This window comes from Micropterus salmoides, unplaced genomic scaffold (genome assembly GCF_014851395.1).
Source record: "Micropterus salmoides isolate LMB-PRFRI ecotype aquatic unplaced genomic scaffold, ASM1485139v1 Ms_hic_scaffold_3, whole genome shotgun sequence".
NCBI classification, from domain to species: Eukaryota; Metazoa; Chordata; class Actinopteri; order Centrarchiformes; family Centrarchidae; genus Micropterus; species Micropterus salmoides.
This window is the reverse complement of record NW_024042261.1, coordinates 35,203,540-35,223,714: the sequence shown is the minus strand read 5'-3', so window position 1 is coordinate 35,223,714 and position 20,175 is coordinate 35,203,540. Positions and strand designations below refer to the sequence as shown.

General features: G+C 38.9%; 1 protein-coding gene and 2 non-coding genes across 3 annotated transcripts; 1 reads left to right on the top strand and 2 right to left on the bottom strand.

Moving 5' to 3' along the window:
- Window positions 1–3,592: 3,592 nt before the first annotated feature.
- On the bottom strand, window positions 3,593–3,756 carry LOC119883647. The gene has a single exon (XR_005440719.1). It is a non-coding gene; the product is annotated as a U1 spliceosomal RNA (small nuclear RNA).
- Window positions 3,757–4,866: 1,110 nt separating this feature from the next.
- LOC119883658 lies at window positions 4,867–5,057 on the bottom strand. The gene has a single exon (XR_005440728.1). It is a non-coding gene; the product is annotated as a U2 spliceosomal RNA (small nuclear RNA).
- Window positions 5,058–8,453: 3,396 nt separating this feature from the next.
- Window positions 8,454–20,108, top strand: LOC119882249 (delta(3,5)-Delta(2,4)-dienoyl-CoA isomerase, mitochondrial-like). Its single transcript, XM_038692238.1, is given in 11 exon segments — window positions 8,454–8,782; window positions 10,153–10,330; window positions 11,353–11,441; window positions 11,519–11,643; window positions 11,774–11,822; window positions 12,476–12,540; window positions 18,230–18,281; window positions 18,284–18,299; window positions 19,220–19,291; window positions 19,728–19,878; window positions 19,987–20,108. Coding segments are annotated over 11 exon segments (939 nt in total). The 5' UTR covers window positions 8,454–8,745; the 3' UTR covers window positions 20,092–20,108.
- Window positions 20,109–20,175: the final 67 nt, after the last annotated feature.

Sequence of the window (20,175 nt, the reverse complement as noted above, 5' to 3'; positions counted from 1 at the left end):
AGATGGTATCTCGGATCAGTACCAGGCTGTCGGTGATCTTCCTCCCCGGGACGGCACAGGCTTGATCCGGGTGAATCAGGTCTTCTAAAAACAAGGACATCCGTGAGGCTAAAAGTTTACTAAAAAGTTTACAGTCAAAATTTAAGAGTGTGATAGGTCTCCAATTTTTCAAGCCCGTCTTGTCTTTGTCTTTGTGAAGGAGAGTCACTATCCCTACTCTAAAGCTGTCAGGAAGTCGGTCCATTTGTTCAAAATCCATAAAAACAGCAAGCAAGTCTGGTGCTAAAATGTCCCAAAATGTCAGATAAAATTCCAAGGGAAGCCCGTCTTCTCCCGGCGACTTCCCTGTCTTAAAAGATTTGATGCATTTGTTTAATTCAGGTATCGTAAAATCTTGGGTTAAAAGCACGTTGTCGTTTGTTGCTTGGTCAATGGATTTTAAAACTTCGGTCATGGTGTCCCCGTTAACAGTTTTTTCTGCGTACAGTTCACGGTAAAAATGTTCGACAGTTTCTTTGATTTCCTCTGTTGTGTCAGCTGTGCACCCGTTTTCTTTTTTAAGTCTCAACATGGCCCCCCCTTTATTAACGATTATCTTAAAAAAATATCTTGTGCACTTCTCTCCTTCCTCTATTTCCCTTTCCTTGCTTCTTAAAATCACACCTTTGCTATTAATTTCTGCTAAAACCGACATCTCTGTTTTAATTTGTTTTATCTCTTCATTAAAATCCATTCCATGTTGGATTAGTTTAAAATACCTCTGAAGCCGTTTCTGCAGTCCCAACATGCGTCTGTTGTCCCTCTTTTGCGTGTTGCGAATTGCGTGATCAGAAAAGAAAACAGGTTCCAATCTAGCATCGGTTGGTGGGCAATCACGTGATAAAATGTAGTCTATGCGAGAGGCTCGGGTGCCATCACTACTGAACCAGGTGAAGCCCTCCTCTCTGGGATGCATGGTTTTAAAACAGTCCACAAGTCTAAAATCACTGCATATGCTTTGAAGTAAAACTGAAGTCTTGTCCACTTTAAAATCGTCCCCTATTCTTCTCCTGTCGTTCCTGCTTAAAATACAATTAAATCCCCCCCTACAACTAAAGGTGCCCTGCCTAGCATGTGGGGCTGCAGGTCTTCTAAAAGGTCATACCTGTCGTTCTTGTCATTAAAGCCATAAATATTTAAGACGTTAAAATCCTTCCCCATAAAAGTCAAGTGTGTTAAAAGTGCCCGACCATCTCTCACCACAGTGCTGCCCTTCACCAGGACTAGAGGTTTTTTTATTAAAATGGCCACTCCATCATTTTTGTTTTCATTTGAGCCGCTCCATATCGACGTTTGTGGCCATAACTCCTCCCATTCTCTGTAGTGTTTTAAAAATGGTAGGCCGCATTCCTGTATTAAAAACACGTCAGACTTAAAAGAGTTAAGAAAGGATAAAACAATCTGGGCTCTAACTCTCGACTTCACACTCCTCACATTGATAGTTGAGAAGGTGAGTGTCATGAGTATGGTTAAAATTTGCAGGTATGACATCTTAAAAGACTAAAAAAAAGGGGGGATTTCAAATGTTTAAAGCAGTTAGTGGATTTCTTGTGAATGGAGCTCTTCCTTCATTCTCATGGGTGAGAGATAACGGGGTTGAGCTCCATTTCCCTTTCGGACTCTAGGAGTTGGCCTCTGACGCAGGGTTGCATTGAGCTTTGAGTCCTTAGGGGTTGATTGCAGAGCTATAGTTAAAAAAGAGACTTCATTAGGCGAATTGGAGGGGAAGACTCTGGGCTCCTCCACAGATGAACTGTCTGAGTAGCTCTCAGCTCTTCCCCTCTTTTCCGAGGCTCCAGGAGACTCAGAAGACAATTCTGAAATTAGTCTCTTGGCCGGCTGGGCATTGGGGAGGGGGACATCCTCGTTATCACTCTGTGACTGGCCAAATTTTTGTTCTGAGCCAGTCACTGAGCTAGCTCCGCCTTCTGCCTGCACTGCCACTGCTTCCTCCCTGTTCTCCACTTGTGGGGCAGCTGCAGGCCCCTCCCCTTCTCCCGCCTCTACTGGTCCTTCTCCTCCAATCACAGGATTTGGCGGGAGATTTGAATTCTCCAGCCCAGCCTCTTCAATTAGCTCTCTAACTGCTTCGTCTTGTCCGCCATTTTGTGTCTTTTCCTTTGGCTTTGCTGCCTTTAATTTGTTGGCAAATGACTTAGGGCGATCTCTGAAGAGGTGGTTTGTTTCTCCACAAAGATTGCACTTTCTGCCATTGGTGCATTCCTCGAAAGTATGCCCAATTTCTCTACATTTACCACAAATGATCTGCTGGCACGCTTCTGCCAGGTGCCCATTCTCACCACACTTGCGGCAGAGTTTGGGCTGGCCCTGGTAATGAATGTAGCCCCTGTTGTTTCCCAGAACTATCATGGATGGCAGATGTTTCAGGCCCTGGAAGCCTTGAGGGTTCCTGTTTACACTAATGTTTGATGTTAAATGCTTTTTCACTATTGGCATAGTGTAGGGCTGGACAATAAAACAATAATGATAACTGTCGCAATATATTTTTCCGCAATAACAATATAATAAATTTTCAATATATTGTCAATAAATGTTTGGTTTAATTAATTTGAATCACAAAGAAATTAGCACTTACTTTTTCTATTAAAATTTTTTTGTTGTTGGGAAAAGGGGCTGAAAATTTTTTAGTAATATTTGTTGAAAAAGATTTTGTCACAGTAGTTTTGCATGTTCTACCACAGATTTGTTAATTTATCCACAGGCACAAGTGTTTGTCATATACTGAGAGTAAAGAAATATTTCACCACATAATTAACCATCTGGTTTCTTCAATTTTCAAAAATATGTATTTTTAATTAAAATATAATTTTCTAATGGAATCTCCTTATCTGTATACACAAGTGAAGATACCAGCCAAATCTTCTGAATATATACAATTTGACTTTATTGAAACGCTGCCGACCCCATTTTGCGTTTCAAAACTCCGGAGGGCGTTTTAGTGAAGACGGGCCAAAACGGAGGAGCCGCTCACGCTCGGCTCTCTGATTGGGTCTTGCAAAGCAGAAACAAAATGCGGCTGACAGGGTTTTTGACATCATATTTTTATTAAAATATTCTGCAAAAAACACTCATCTGCCTACACTTGTACTGTGCATGTCGCCGTTTACTTTGCAACAACTCCCAGTCTGTTTTCTGACGCCACACTCCCGTGTTACATTCACTAACTAACAGGTCTGTGAGAGCCGGAATTCTTACTGGCTGGTAGGTGATCATATAATTGCATGTCATGCAATAAAATTTAAATTAATTATTTAAAACCATACAATGTGATTTTCTGGATTTTTGTTTTAGGTTCCGTCTCTCACAGTTGAAGTGTACCTATGATAAAACTTACAGACCTCTACATGCTTTGTAAGTCGAAAAACCTGCTAAATCAGCAGTGTATCAAATACTTGTTCTCCCCACTGTAAGTATACACTGACCAATGCAGACTATTTTAAAATGTCAGATAGGAGCCCTTTTAATCCAGGTCACTGATTTGAAAAGCCCAACAACACATATATTTGCTTTGAGTTTTCATTTCACATGTTATCAGGGGAGAGCGCGAACGCAGTCCCCCACTACCAGAAATTATGCAGTCGAGATTCCCACATTTGGGGAATTCGCAGAGGTCAGCTCAACCAGAGTGCAATGGCTAAGCCTCACCCTGGGTGAACCACCTTCTTGATCATGGTATCTCCCCTGCCAGGTAAGTATGAGTTGTACAGATCAGAGACGAGGGGGTCTTTCACAGACATACCATGCAGACTGAGGGTGCTGACCTTCTGTAAATTACCAAAACCAGAGGCTATTGGTTGTGTGCGAATCTGCAGTACTTTAATACAGAAGAAACATTTCTGTATTAAGGCTGAAAGAGATTATTTACATTTTACTTGACAAATAATGGCTACATTTCCCAGCATGCAATGTTGTATTTCCACATCTAAAGCTAACCTAAAATCACCAGTTGTATCTATTTACCGCCAACAAATGAGTCCAGCCCAACAGCATATACATATTATACATATATTACATATTTATTAGTCCTTTTGGAAATTCATAGTGTGTCATTAGACCAACAACCAGACAACTGCACACAAACATCACCCGATGTTATACTAAGGTGCAGCTCCCCGACACCCAATTAGCTCATGACTGTGACGTTACCACCCAAACTCATGGCCAACCAGGCAGAGAACAACACACACACGCGTATACATTTTCAGCTGAGGATTGCAGCTCACTTTTGATAGCCTTCAACTCAACAATCATATAATAATAAGTATTGCATCAACTGATCGGCACTTCTGATTGGCCTTATTAGAGACCACCAATCAGAAAACCCTAACTGAAATACCAAGTTGACACATGGAGTGGATGGAACAAGCCCCTATCCTCTTCTTTGCATCTTGTCAATTTTATATTTATATACTTTATGTTTATTATTATGCACAAAGTCACTAAAGCAAATTCTTTGTATGTGTAAACCTAATTGGCAATAAAGCTAATTCTGATATCCATCAATAAATAGTTAAAATGAACGTCACTTTATTCAGCCATAATATTAAAATTCTGCTTACACCCAATGTATTAGGTGAGATATATATATTTTTTACATAAAAGCTCTCCTTCTAAATAATGAGTCCAATTGGCTTATATTACTTGAATACACTTATGAATGCAAAACTTAATTGCATGGGGTATGTTGTAATATATTACTACATTAACTTGGATAAACAACTGAATTGCACTGCCTTGAACAACCATTGCACCAAATGTGACCTGAACAGCAAACTATTAAGCTGATTTTATTTGTGAACACAGAGTGGGGGGTGCACCGGTCCTGGAGATACTGCAATACCAGGTCGATGCGTGGAGTGGACGGAGCAAGCCCCTATTCCATCTCCCTGCTCCAAAAATCAATTTAATATATGGTCCCCGGGTAGGGGACGTATCAGATATTAAACTGATAAGAACAGATACTACACTTGATCTTAGCCAAAAGGCCGAGAAGCGATACTGAGAAAAGGTCAGGGATAAGGAGGTGATTCCTCGCACCGGGACTCTCACTGACGGTTTTCAGTTTCTGTTTCAGTTTTAACTCCACACAATAAGACCAAAAATAAAGTACACGATAAGCAGACAAGTAAAAGAATTATTAAAAAAAAGCTAATAAAAGCAGTAAAATACGTAATTTTAACAAAATAAGGTTGGTGCATGTGCAGTTCCACAACACTTCCTGGTCATGTGACACAATCTGGTCCAATAGGAGTTTAAAACATGAGAACTCTGTTATTTACCGTCAGAAATAGAGCTGTAACTTGTATATTAAACAAAAATGAATGTCATCTGAAGCATAAATGTGAAAAGAAACTTTTAAGAATATAAAAAGTCTTCTGAGGGAAGAAAATGTGTTTTATGTTTACTGACGAACTACAAACTGATCTCCAGCGCACTCTGGTGGAGAATAGTGAAAACTACACTCTTCATGCAACTGCAGAATTTGTGCTTAACAGTTTACACAGACAACAATTTATAAAATACATAATTTTGATTTTAAAACAGGTATTTACAAAAGGGCAAATTGTAAATAAAGCTCACAGTCAGTTAAGACGGGACTTCTAGACCCAACATCAAGTCTCTAAGGAAGGTGACTTTCAGAATCTGAATCAGAAATACTTTACTGACCCCTGAGGGAAAATTTCTTTGTTACAAATTGCTCACTTGCATATGAAGATTTATTTGTGTATGTATATTCGTTGTACACATGAAAATAAAGTCTATTCTATTACAATTTACAGAAACACTTGATTTTAGACAACGTTGTTGTTGTTCATTGTAGCTTTTTCAATGTGTCACGTTTATGTAAACATTATATAAGCTGGTGTACACCATGATGTACACATTATTTTTTTCCACCTACTTGTTTGCAGTTAAAGGTAAGTATGAGTTGTGCACATCAGAAACGTGGGAGTCTTTCACAAACATACAATGGGGACTGATGGTGCTTTTACCTCATAACATACAGTGAAGTGAGGAAACATAAAGTACTTTAAGCACATCTATTTAAACGGTCTATAATCTTTTGTTTTGGAATGAGGTCGAAAAATTGGACACCTTCAGTTTATTTCCTTGTTCCCTTTATGCAGAAACTACCGCTTTTTAAAACGACTATACATCCCCGTAATTGGGCTATGTGAAAACAAAGATTCGGCTAATGAAAAAAATAAATCTGATAACCACAATTAGATTGTCTTTAACATTTTGTATCACGAAAACTTTTCCGTTTCCACACAGACGCGGATTATGTAAATGCGCATGCAGAAAATGCGGAAACGGTAAAAGGAGTTATGTATTTATTTATTTATTTTGGCTAATTTAATTGACGTTTCACTGACTGTTTAGTCGTGTTTCACTAAAAAAAAATAAGTAAGTCAATTAAAACAGTGAAATATTATTACATTTACATTCCCCGAGTTGCCAGCTGTGGTCAAATGTTCAGCTATTATCAGATCCACTAAAATCCAGTCTGTGGGCTACTCATAGGCTACTTCTTCTTGTTATTTGCATAATACAACAAATTAAATACAGTTTGTCTGCTTGCCACTGTGTGTCCTCCTCATCCCACAAAACTCAGGAGAGACTCTTTACTTTTTATTTTAAACTATGAAATGAGGTTGTTAAGTAAACTCGACATTTTAACACTCAACACGTTTTATTCACATGCAGAATGAAATAAACAAAGATATTTATAAGAACACCTAAATTATCAAGTAAATTATCTTACTTAAAGCCGCTGTTTGTCCTCAAACGTTGAGCAACAAACAAGGTAATGTGATTTCTCCAGGTCCGAGGCCCCTGTGATGCCAGTGGGCAGGAATCAACTCACGTTTCTCTGCAGAGCCTCTAAACGTGTGAACCAGGTAGTTGAAAACCATGTGCAATAAAGTTCCTATTAAAAATAAACTTTATTTATATAGCACCTCTCAAAACACAGTTACAAAGTGCTTCATATTAAAACAGAGTACATTTCAAACAGAGAGAGAATAAAACAAACTTAAAGCCATGTAAAACACAGTGACAGTGCAAAATGATGACTGACTGTTCTTCAGTGCATTGATTTACTGTTTTTGTTCTATATCAACCACAAAATTAGCTTTAATCGGGACACCAAAACTTAGATATTTACATGGTATTGTAAGTTTAATCCTTTAAAGCTCAGCTACAGTAAAGCTAAAGCTACAGTGATACTGTGACACTGGAAAATATAGGTATAACTTTAAAACCCAATTCACAGTAAGTAGCTCCCATACATTTCAAATGTAGGACACGTGGTTGTGAAGTTATTACCAGTTAAGTATGTTGCAATGCTTTAGTGATCTGGACTGTATTTTGCACTTCTGTAAGAATTTAGACAGTTTTGCACACTAAAACTCAAAGATTGGGCTCTTTGTGAGAATCTGAACCGCTGTGAGTATGTTGACACACATTTAACTCTTAACTCTCAATATTAACTGTACAAAAACAGATTTTATAGAAGAATACAAATATAAACAAGGTTACAAGGTTGTTTATTTATCATAATAGTGAAACAACTATTATACACAGACATCAAGCAAAACCCAGATTAGCAAACATAAAGACGTAGTTATTGGACAACAAACTGTATCTAGCTACAGATCAGATTGTGACCATACTTCAAGGTGCAATACTACAAGAGTGCATGAATACTACAGTACTTATAAATGTAATACTGTCACACATGACCTGAACAAAAACATTAATATCATAGAGAGGAGATGCTTTTTAGCTACTTTACATCATGCAATTCCTGGGCAGGTACACACTACTACTAATTCATACAAATACAAGTAAAAATATGAAATGCAATTATAAAAACTCATAAATTTAATCCTATAGCCAAGCCTATGCAATATAAATAATAATTCCAACTTACCCCCAGCTGATTAAAAGAGTCAAACTATCAGAAAACAACAGTTAAAGTGTGAACAGACGAGGCTACAGCTGCTCTACGGGCTGTTTTGAGTACACAGACAAGAGATAAAGTAAACTAGTACATGTCATAGATGCTACCACCCACAAAAACCACATCAATACTGCATGTTATGTTGTAAAAAAAAAAAAAAGCAGAACAGAAAACAAGAAAACAAAGTGTGCTGTGTCCATATAAAGAATAAATATAAGTGGTTAATTACTCTACATACAAATGTGTTTTCATATCTAAATTCAGTATTGTTACATAAACCAGGGTATAAGCACAGTATTTAAAAGTTATTAACAAAATATTGACCTCAAAAGACACGAGCATAACTTTATACAGCACATAATGCAGCGCCTTTTTATCGAGCAGTGAATATGAGCCCAGTCGGCCACCGTACCAGGCTAAAACTAGCTAAGGAGGAGTCATGAAAGTTTCTTTGTTATTGGACACTATTACATTTGTTTGGCTGCAACCTGCGTCTTAACCTTTGGTACACACAGCAGGACTGTATATCGGCTGCTTTTTGTGTGCAAGCAGGTAACTTTACCACCAAAGACTTTCGGTAAGACAGCTGTTAATAACTAGTTAGCTTCAGTAACGTTGGTTAGCAGCACGCTGAGCTGCACAGACAGAAGGAAGCAGGTGAAGTTCATTAATCTCCGTTCATTATCAAATAATCTGGATTTCGACACGTTCACGTGGAGATGTTGTCAGCCGTTGTCCGGTCAGCCGTCTCGAAATGTAAGTGAGCGTGTTTTGTGTGTTTGTTTGCGGCTGTTTGTTACTATTATATAAAATGCATTGAATTTAAATGTGCACCTCGTGTTAATTATCACGTTTTCCATGGTGTATCAGCTCGTGCTAGTTCGTAGATGAATACTTATTTAACTGATGTAAACAACAGCTCTGAAGTGCCATGTAGGTGAAAGGTCACCAGTGGGAGCATCGCATGCAACATGCAGGGTTGTATTAAGCTCATCTGTTGATATATTGTTTTATTATACTTTACACTTGCTGGAGATAAAACTGATTTCATTTACAATTTAACTTATTTATTTATTAATTAATTAAGTCCATCCAATGTGAGAAAATAGTGAAAAAAGCACAACTTCCAAAAGCTCAAGGTTATGTTATTAAACAGTTGTTTCTTGTACATAATGACTTATCAAACTCGTTGCCATTTAATTTTATTTGGAGCGATTTGTTTCAGCTCTACTTTCCTCCACTTGTAAAAGCACGACCTTGTGCTTGACAAATATATTACAATGCAATGCTACTTGGCTTGGCACCACTGCGTGAGGTCCTACTGCCTCTGGGACTTAACATAGATTTAGTGAATTAAAATTATCTGTATTTTCAGATTTTGGTTTTAGGATATTCTTGTTTTTATTGTAGTGCAGTGTAAAATAACAATTAAAATTACAATGATAATTATTGCAATAAAATTTTCCTCCAAAAAATATAACAAATATTCATTAAATGTTTGACTTCATTCTTTTGATTCACAAACAAATTAGCACTTATTTTTCTATTAAGATATTTACTTTGAGGAAAAGGGACTGAAAATAGATTGTGCTTAATTTTACTTGTGCATTTTTGTTGAAAAAAGATTTATCATAATTGTTTTAAATGTTCTGACATAGACTTGTTTAGTGATCCACTGTTTGGTATCAAGTGTTTATTCTTACCATAAAGAAAAATTTAAAACCACAAATAAGCATTTGGTTTCACTCAGGAGCAGAAATCAGCCTTTTAACTTTAAGAAATATTGATTTGACATTTATCCTGATAACTATTGATATATGAAACTTCTTATTGTGATAACATTTTTGACCACATCTCCCAGCCCTTCCACAAAATTGTGAAAAACATCCATCACTTGTTTTGAGCCCAAGGTGACTTCTTAAATGTCTTATTTTGTCAAACTAACAGTTCAACCCCCCCAAAAAGGTCAATAATCAAATCATAAAATATTCTTCTGCCCTGAGCTTTAGCAGTTCTCTGCTCTTCTCTTCTAAATCTACGTAACTTCTTATCGTTAAAATCTCTTCCTGCTGGATAACTCATTCTGTTTGTTTTATTTATTATTTTTTCTGTTTCTCTTCTGCCAGACAGCGGGTTGTGGCTGCCCAGTCAGGCTCTTGTCAGGGCCATGTCGTCGTCGCCGTCTTCAGGTGGTCCCGTCCCTCCTTACACCACCCTGGCCATCACTCACCCAGCGGAGTCCGTCACACACGTAGAGCTTCACCGTCCTGAGAAACGCAACGCCATGAACAAAGCCTTCTGGAGGCAAGAATCTCTCTTAAAACAAATGAACATGGCTGTTATTTTTTTAATTAAGTGCTGTCTGTCTTAAACAAATCCCTTTGGGGAATGTTACTAAGTTAAGCTGCTGAATAATCATTATGTGTTAGGGATGGGTGTCGACACTGACCTCCCAAAAAGTTTTGCTTATTGAAGATTCAGTTACATCACATAAAATATCCATAAATGTGAAAGCTCCTCCTTAGAATTTATTTCAGGAACTTAGTGCTTTTACAAGGGCAGAAAATACAACACACAAAAATTAAAACAAGAAAAACAATATAAAGGAGTTTGTTTATAAGAAGGGGCCCTGATTTCCTCGGGCAGGCTGTTCCAGAGCCTCGGGGCCCTGACTGCAAACACTCTGTCCCCTTTAGCTTTAAGTCGGGCCTCTGGGACAGACGGCAGACCTCTGCCCGAGGATCTCAAGGGGCTGGTGGAGACAGTACAAAAAGGTCTGAGAGATAACCGGGAGAGAGGCCATAAAACATGTAGGATCCCCTGATGTAGTAATGAAGCAAAAACAGGAGTCATGTGATCCGGTTTCTTGTTCTGGTTAAAAACCTGGCAGCTGAGTTTTGTCCAGTCTGAAGGCAGTCATTGGATTTTTGTTGACGATAGTCTCTGTATTTAAAAAAAATCCCTTTGAGCAATGTTACTCAGTTAAATTGCCATAAATAATCATTACGTGTTGGCACTGATCTCCCAAAAAGTTCAGATCAGATTAATATCCATATTCCATAAATGTTAAAGCACCTCTTAAAAGTTATATTCAGATTTGCAAATTTATTATTGTATTGCATATTTTAAAGAGCAACTAGCCTACGGATTTCTTTGAAAACAGTTATCCATCCTAAAGCACATCCTAAAGAAATTACAAGAAACATTTTAAAATAATTAATATTAAACTCATGTTAAAAAGTAAACCACTCATACTAGTCTTTATTTATTTAACAGTTTACCCAACACTGACCGGAGCTTTTGTTTTTGGTTTGTTGTTCTCTCAGTGAGATGGTGGATTGCTTTAATGAGATAGCTGAAGACCCAGACTGCAGAGTGGTGGTGGTTTCTGGAGCAGGGCGGCTCTTTACAGCCGGTGGGTATCGAGCTGTTTTAGTGACACTGTCTTCGTAGTAAATTTGTACTTATTCTCTGTGCTGTGTTACCGCCCAGGTATTGACCTGATGGACATGGCCAGCGAGGTACTCCAACCAGAGGGCGACGACACGGCCAGGATTTCCTGGAACATCAGAAAAATGATTGCTAAATATCAAGAGGCGTTCTCCGTCATAGAGAAGGTGAAGAGGGCTTCTGTTTATCACTCTGAGGAATTACAAGATTTGATTTTTGAATTTGGACGGCGTTGACCATGTTGGGTTGTCAGTGTATTTTCCTGTCATCCTATTGATTATTATTTTCGTCTTGTAGTGTCCAAAGCCTGTTGTGGTGGCCGTCCATGGAGCCTGTATTGGGGGAGGTAAGGCGTCATCATCACGTTATTATACTGCAACTAATAATAAGTTAGATTTTAAATTAAATAATAATAAGTTATTTGTATAGCACATTTAAATACAGGTAACAGACTGCTTTATAGTCAGAGAGCTAAAAATCCTCATTCTTATTATTTATTACTATTTTACTTTAGACCGTGGTTTACAATAATTAATATAAGGCCCACTGTCCTCAGACTTTGAAAACCCCTGGCCTTGACAATAATTCCCACACTTAATCTTACTATTAATATTTGAATATCATTCATGTTAATGCAGCTTCTGTCCTAGTTTTGTGTAACGCAGTATCATATGAAACAATCCCCTCTTGAATCTGATATTACCTGTGATTTACAACTCTGCCTCATTGCTGGATTGGAAAATCCAAATTAACTGAGCCAGTTGATAATCAGCTTCAGGATACAACGATGGCCAGAAACAGCCAGACTGAGCCTAACTTGCTTTGTGAAACAGGCCCCAAGCCATCAGTTTAGATAAGTCAGTGTTCTGAAAATGGTACAATTACCTGCTATTGCAAAGATTGACCTGACTGGAGGTTGTGTACTTTTAAACGGGCAGAGAAAAGAAAAGTGAGTTTACACACTGTCATGTTAACTGTGGATGCTGTGCTCTGTGGCAGGTGTTGACCTGGTCACAGCCTGTGACATCCGCCTGTGTACCCAGGACGCATGGTTCCAGGTAAAGGTATGTACACGCCCATCTAAATTTAAAAACAAGAAATGTGAAATGTTAAAATGAAGTTTAAATGACTTGTATTCCCTGAATGACGGTAAAAGTATACTTCAAATTTATTTTTACACTTCATTGTAATTATTCAACTAACAATATTTTTAAGCGTGCAGGGAGACATTATGGTTGCGGGTTGTCCATCCATCAGATTCTCGTAAATCTCAAAACTCCTTGAGGGAATTTCTTCAAATTTAGCACAATCATTGACTCAAGGATGAACTGATTAGAATTTGGTGGTCGAAGGTCAAGTGTGACCTCAACTCACAAAACACGTTTTTGGCTGTAACTCAGGAATTGATCACCATATTTCACAGCTTGTTGGGCACTAAATGGGTGAATGAATTGGGAGGTTTCAGATTTCACACACGTGTTGACTTGGACGACAGAATCAGTAAACGATAACTAGCACAGTTTGGTTTTCCTCTAGTCTGTTGTCGAGCGTCATCATGTGACTGTAAGCAGTGTATTGGAGTGCGCCTAGCTAATCGTGATCCTGTGAGTGAGTGAGTTTTACGCATCTATGATAACCCTTCATTAGTCAGTTCAACAATGTGAGGATGCTTTATTTATGCTGCATAACATTTATTGTCATCTTGACTGGCCCAAGCAAATATGTATGTGTTCTTTTGTAGACTTTTCATCTACATTAAGTCCCATCAGACCCCATATTATGATGGAGAGACTATTGCAGTTAGGAGTAAATGGTGACATCATCAGATCGGTAGAGTCTTTTTTGACTGACCGAGTACAGTGTGTACTATTTCCCACTATTTAATACAGGTGTTATTTATAAGAAAGGTTGCAGTGTCTATATTTTATGCCTAAACTGAGACTTTTTAATGTGGACAGAGAAATATATTTGGTCCTTTTGTGGAACGCATACTAACTTTTTGTTCCATTGCCTGGTATTTCACAGTGTCAGTGAATAATAAAAATAAACAGCATAAGATAGTTAATGTCCAGTAAAATAGCTGGGGTACAGCAAACTAGCATGACGACGAGCTGCGAGTCCCGATCGGCGAGGAAGGGGCAGGCGATTATTAGAGATGTATCACATCCCCTATTTGGCGAGTATGAGCTGTGACCATCAGGCAGAAGGTCTAAGGTGCCATCTCTCCGAACCAACCGGGCCCGCAGGTCATTTGTGTCTACTAGTATTAGATTTCTTAACAAACAATGAGGTAATAAAACAGAGCTGAATCTTGGGGTGTCGGTGAGCTGCACTTTAGCGTAACTTGCGCTGCACTCGGGGGGGATGTTTGTGTTGCCAGTGCAGTTGTCTGGTTGTTAGTTTGTTGATGTTGTTCATCTGACGTTTGCTGTATGACACAAAATGAATTTCCGCAAGGACTAAATCATAAAAAATAAAATAAAAAAAATCTAAATTCACTGGAATCACATTATCAATATAGTGATAACTTCCATTTAGCCTAAAAGTAAATTTTTTTCTTTTAGGAAGTATTCACTACATAGGGCGGCACGGTTGTGCAGTGGTTTAGGTTAGGGGGTTCAAACCTTGGTCGTCCCAAGCCTTTCTATTTGCATGTTCCCCCCCCTTGTCTGCCGGCTTCCTCCCACAGTCCAAAAAACATGCATGCTAGCTTAACTGGCAACTCTGATTTGTCCTTAGGTGTGAATGTGAGTGAGTGGTTGTTTGTGTCTGTGTGCCCTGCAATGGGCAGGCGAGTGTCCAGGGTTGACGGTTGACGATGGATGATATTCACTAGTTATGAATTGGCTCATAGTTCAGACAAAGAAGAAGGTGGAAGAACAGAGATGTGGTACAAACAAACAGTGAAAACTGTTATTAAACTTCTTAGATAAACAAATCAATATTATGTGGAAATGAGTGAGATCAGTAACATAGGCGGATGCATGGATGAGTGAAAAATGAAACAAACAAAAGGTGACCTTGCAGGAGCTGAGAGAGCGAGGGGACGGAGCAGATCAGCTTTAAAAAGCTTTGCAGCTGAAACTCCCCTCCCTGATTGTCATGTAAAGATTCAAGATTTGGGCCAGATAAGAAAGCTTGAACTCTTACCAACATTTTTATTATCAACAAAGACAGACGGCAACAAGAAACAAAATTTCCACCGGAGTGTGTCAGAGATCGGTGCTAAATAGAGCCCCATTGTATTACCAGAACAGAGACCCGAGTCGACATGAAAACCATGTAACAACTGACTTTCACCTCCTTTTGGACCTCCTTTTATAGCTCTGTTTCTTGGCTTCACATCATCTCTTGGCTCTCTTTCCTACTGCACCTGGATCTGGGAAAGTCCCTGACTGCCCGCTCCTCCTCTCTGTGTCCTCTGCATGCCCTCCGCTTGATCATTTCATCCACAACCTGACTTTTGTGGAATAAACTGGTGTTGTTTGTGCTCCGTGTTAGAAACAGGACATTCTTACTGTGATGGGACTAGATTGATGTATGTCTTGTAATACAATTTTCACAAAATCTGCTTCTACATTTTCCTTTGCAAGTGTTTTTGATGCTATCATACTGTGTAAATTGTTTACATGTTGTAAAATCAATCATGCGGTGGGCTGTTTCTTTTGCTAACATATTTGAGCAAGTTATAATGACAAGGATTTCCATTACTCCTCTCTCCTTATTACCCTTTAAATGAGCATGAACATATTAAACTACCCATACGTGCTATAATATAGTGAGAGATACCTTGTAAATGGTTTACACTCGTGAAACAAAATGATATCTTTATGCAGTGAGCTGTTCTTTCCTTTTATACTTTAGCAAGCTAACAATTACACAGGGTGCATAGTGAACTTTCTGTGTAACAATACAGTAACCAGACATAACAATGTTTCGACAATCATTCATGCGACACTTCAGAATGGTTCAAAATGTCCGATAAACATGTATGATGTCTATTTTGAAAGTTGCCTGTTGTACTGTGGAACTCTTTTTGGCACTCAGGTTTCTTGGGTACCAATTTGAGGGCGCTCAGTCGTTTGTAGTTTCAGTCTTGTTCTTCCCTTTGCTGGTTCACTTGGACTCAAAGTTGTCTCTGTGGTGGTGCAGGTCGTGCTTGATCTTGCCTGCTGCTGCGTCTGCCTCACGAGGCCTCATAGGAGAGTGGCCTTTGACTGGCTGCGAAGAAGTATTTACCTTGCTTGCAACTGTATCTTACTATTACCAATAAGTGAGCTTTATCCTACTGTTTGTAGTTTGGAAACTTTCCTATCTGTGAGGAAAATATCTATCTTTTTCAACATGAGTTTGCTTCCTAGATGCTTGCAATTTAACCCTTCTAACGCCCTGTATATCTGTGTATTGAATTACATTGCTATTGGACGTACAAATAGTAAATCTTGAAATAAAACTCCATTGTTCATTAGTGCACTAAAATTCTTCCATACTTCAGACTACTTTACTAATAATACCTACAAAAACAGAAAGAAGACATAGATTAACTCAGGTGTTCAGCATCACACACGTGTCTCAGGTTATCATTACAGTTGCTTGGTTGTTCCTGTGGAATACATCACAAAGGTCAATCGTGATTTAAGACTCACAATCAAATTTAAGCATGCAGTAGCAATGTGCTGCTGAAATTGCTTTTATAAAGGCTTCAATGTGGCTTCTCCTTTCAGCCTCTTTAAAATCAAGCCTGAAAGGCTGCCTGTCATTGTATCTGCTACACTGAGGAGTTCTGCGCTGGCTGTTCCTCCCCCAGAGCAGAGCTGATCTCTAACAGCTTTACTATAAAATAATCCCACTGGATCCCCTTTTCCTAAATCTCTGTTTAAAACACAAGGAATGCCTGATGTTCTGATCCCTTTTTGCTGAAATTCAGTAACAGGTGGCTGATGGAGGAGAGTAGGACACCAAAGTTATTAACTCAGTATATTTGTGTTAATTAATCAATTACTAATGACATATCTATCTATTTTATAGATCCTGAGCTAACCTTATTCTTTCTGTCTTTTTTGGATTTAACATCAGTCCCTATTTTCTTTTTTTCTTCTCCTACAAATTATCAACACTCCTACTCCCAAACTCTTTCGAGGTCAGTCTTCAAACTGTTCTTTTTCAGCAAATGTTGCAGTTTTCAAGGCCTCGGACAGTCTTGGTGAGACAGAGAGCTCTTCCTTGGTGAAGTTTCTGTCAGCACTCGGTCACATGTGAGAGCATTTTTGGCTGTTCAGTTCATTTTCACTGTGAAGCGTTCTTGACCTTTTAAACTTCGTGCTGTTAGGTTCGCAGTCTTTAAGGTGGTGTTGTCCTCTTTATGATTCAACTGTAGATGGTAGGGGTGGTCTGACTGGCCGCGTCCTCAGCATTGGGAAGACGTTAACGTCAGCAGAGGTGGGCTTGGGCCTGTGATGCATCAGGTTGGCACGCCTCTCTGTGGAACGCCTCCTGCATCACTGCTCATTTCTGGCCCTCCCTCTCTTCCCCATAGTCAGATTCCACTGTGTCCATTTTGAAGCTGCTCTCTCACCTTCTTCCAGCATGAAACTTTAGAGCTGCCATCTTGTCCATTGTAGCTCTGTCTCGCTGTCGTCATGTCTCTTGGTTTGTTGTGCTTTGCAGGTGCCTTGGTCTGTACCCAGACTCATCTTCCTGCCATCAACTTTAAACTTCTTTGTTTGGGAGTTGTTGTTTTTTTCTATTCAAGTCTAGCGCTCGTCTCCTCCCTATCCAATATAGCCTCTCTTTTTCCATCTCTCCTTTTTATCTTAACTCAACCCTTTTAAGACCCTAATTCTTCTTCTTTCTCTGCCTGTACTGGCCCTTAAATGCACTTACTTATCTTCCTTCCACTTGCTGTGTACGTTTCTTCGTGTGGGGGCATATCTATTTAGACCTTATCTAACAGGATCATTATTCCATCTGTGACTACTTTTTCCCCACTAAAGGCTATATCGTATGTCAGTATTATCTACCTGTTGGTCAAACTGTTTCTCCATGTCTTATCTGACAGCTTTTATTTTATCTTTAACTACTTACTCGTGTTTTTACCACATGTTGCTGCCACAGCTCCCTCCTTTGCAGTTAATTTACATTTAGCTGACGCTTTTATCCAAAGCGACTTTCAATTGCTATACATGTCAGACGTCGCACGCCTCTGGAGCAACTAGAGGTTTAGTGTCTTGCTCAGGGACACAATGGTGGATGTCTTGCAGTGGGTCTCCCACACCAAAGGCAAGCATCTTATCTATGCGCCACCACCACCCCGCATTTCTCTTTTTTGAGCTCTTTACCCTTTAATTTCACCTGCTGTGTTCCTCCCAGGACAGCCTATCGCACACTCGCTGCGAGCAAACACTTACTCTCTGGAAACTTTAGAATTTGGACGGCCTTGACACCTCGAAAAAGAAGACAGTTTGCTTCTTCCTGAAAGAGGAGGAGACCAAACGGGGCTGGCCGAGTAGACACACAGGAGTTGTCACATAGTTTACTGATGTATCCAGTTATAGTTACAGTTTTGAGGCTCCATAGAAAAACAAAAAAAGCTATGTGAATGGAAAAAAAACGTGTTCAGTGATGTTTGCTCAAGAAAGTAAAAATTAAAAGAATAAAGCATTAATAAAACATCAATAGACGGCTTTGTGTTAAAGGATGCAGGTGAAAAACATGATGTTCTGATGATAGTTAGGAATCTGCTTTGCTTTACAGGAAGTTGATATTGGACTTGCAGCGGATGTTGGAACGCTCCAGAGACTTCCAAAGTCATCGGCAGCCGCAGGTAAACAGACCATTTTATTAATAAAGAACAGAGTCTGGGGATGAGGTCATCTTTTACTTACTGTTAGTTACAGGCCACATGTAGGAACACGTGTGATGTAATGTGTTTGTGTGTAAAGCATTTAAAATGACAGAAATCTTCATTAATAAGCCAAAAATCAATATTGATTTCTCAATGACGACCATGGAAACAACAAAGCTTTGTGTTGTAGGTTGCCATAACACACACACACACACACACACACACACACACCTCTGTTCAAGCATATCTTCATTTAGGCACAAGTTGGAAAATATTTTTTTTGGCATGTGCTTGAAAGTGTTAAATGTCTCACAGCCATAAACTTTATATTAGTGTGGGATGAGCTTCCAAAAAACAGAACTACAGAGCAGCTTCTCAAAGTTCAACCCAAAAAGAAACCTACAAAAAGTTTTTGTGCTGAACACTAAGTATCAATAACCTGAATCAGACAGATCCATTCAACAAACCCCAAAACAGACTGAACAGTTACAGCTCAACATTTTCCCCCCAGCTCTTTTTCCTTTCTTCTGACATGTTATAAAGTCCGTGGGAGTTTTATGGTTAACAAACCCTCCAACTGTACATGTTTCACGTGTAATAGTCCTGCACTGTTCAACACTCACCTCCTGTCAATTCTTATTAGGCTAATAATGTGACCAGACAGACTAAAACTGTATGAATCAGGAAGATTATACATTCAGATAAACAAAAACAGTTTACAGTAACTGCTGAGATTTCAAAGAGCTGGTGGGAAGACAACATACAAAATTTACACCTATTAAGCTACAAATTCACTACTTTTAGATTCTTATGGCTTTAAAGTTACATGTTTAAAACCCTTTCAATGTATGCAATAAAGTTAATTTTGTTATGTGATTAACTTCCCCCATTTTCTACAGTTTAGTGAATGAGTTGGCTCTGACCGCCAGGAAGATGTACGCGGATGAAGCCAAGAGCAGCGGACTGGTCAGGTACTTCTATATTAGTGGTTTCTTTTATTAAATAGTATTGTGTTCACTGAACATTTGTTTGATTTTTAGGATTAGTCTGATATTGTCAGGATCATTTAGGTTTTTTGATGTTATGAAGCAGGCTCATGTTTAACTAGGGTAGATGACCATGATAATCTGGTTATGCAGGATCACCAGACTGTTCTGTGTTTGAGAACAAACCTGTTTGTTCTGCCAGCAGGTGGCGTTGTTGCATAATGGTGCTAGATCAGCTTAAAAGTCATTAATGCACAAATAATTTATTTCCTCAGTGTTACAGATACTGTAGATTTAACATCTGGATTTAATTAAGACGCCAGTCTGTTAGGGATGGATTCAACCAAATTCAAACTTCAATTTCAAAGAGCAACTATCACTTTAAGTAATTGGTCTCTTACTTGGAAACGCTCCCCTACAGCCGAGTGTTTGCAGATAAAGAGGCCATGATGGCAGGAGCTCTAGAGATGGCGGGGGAGATCGCTGGTCGCAGCCCTGTAGCTGTGCAGGGAACCAAAATAAACCTCATCTATTCCAGAGACCACAGTGTAGCAGAGGGGCTGAACTACATGGTAAGAACATCTACTACAACAATGATGGAGGGTTTCTTTTAACTTTAATCGTTTTTTTAAATGCAGTTAACACTTGATTCCATCACAACCTTGTTTATCCTTTTCCAGGCTACCTGGAACATGAGCATGCTTCAGACTCAAGATTTGATGAAATCAGCTCAGGCGGCCATGGAGAAGAAGAGCCCAAAGACGATAGCTTTCTCAAAACTCTAAAACTCACTGAGGCCAATTCAGATTTAACAAAAGCTGCCTTCATTATGGCCTTATTGTGGGAAAGGGAAACATGATTCTTTATCT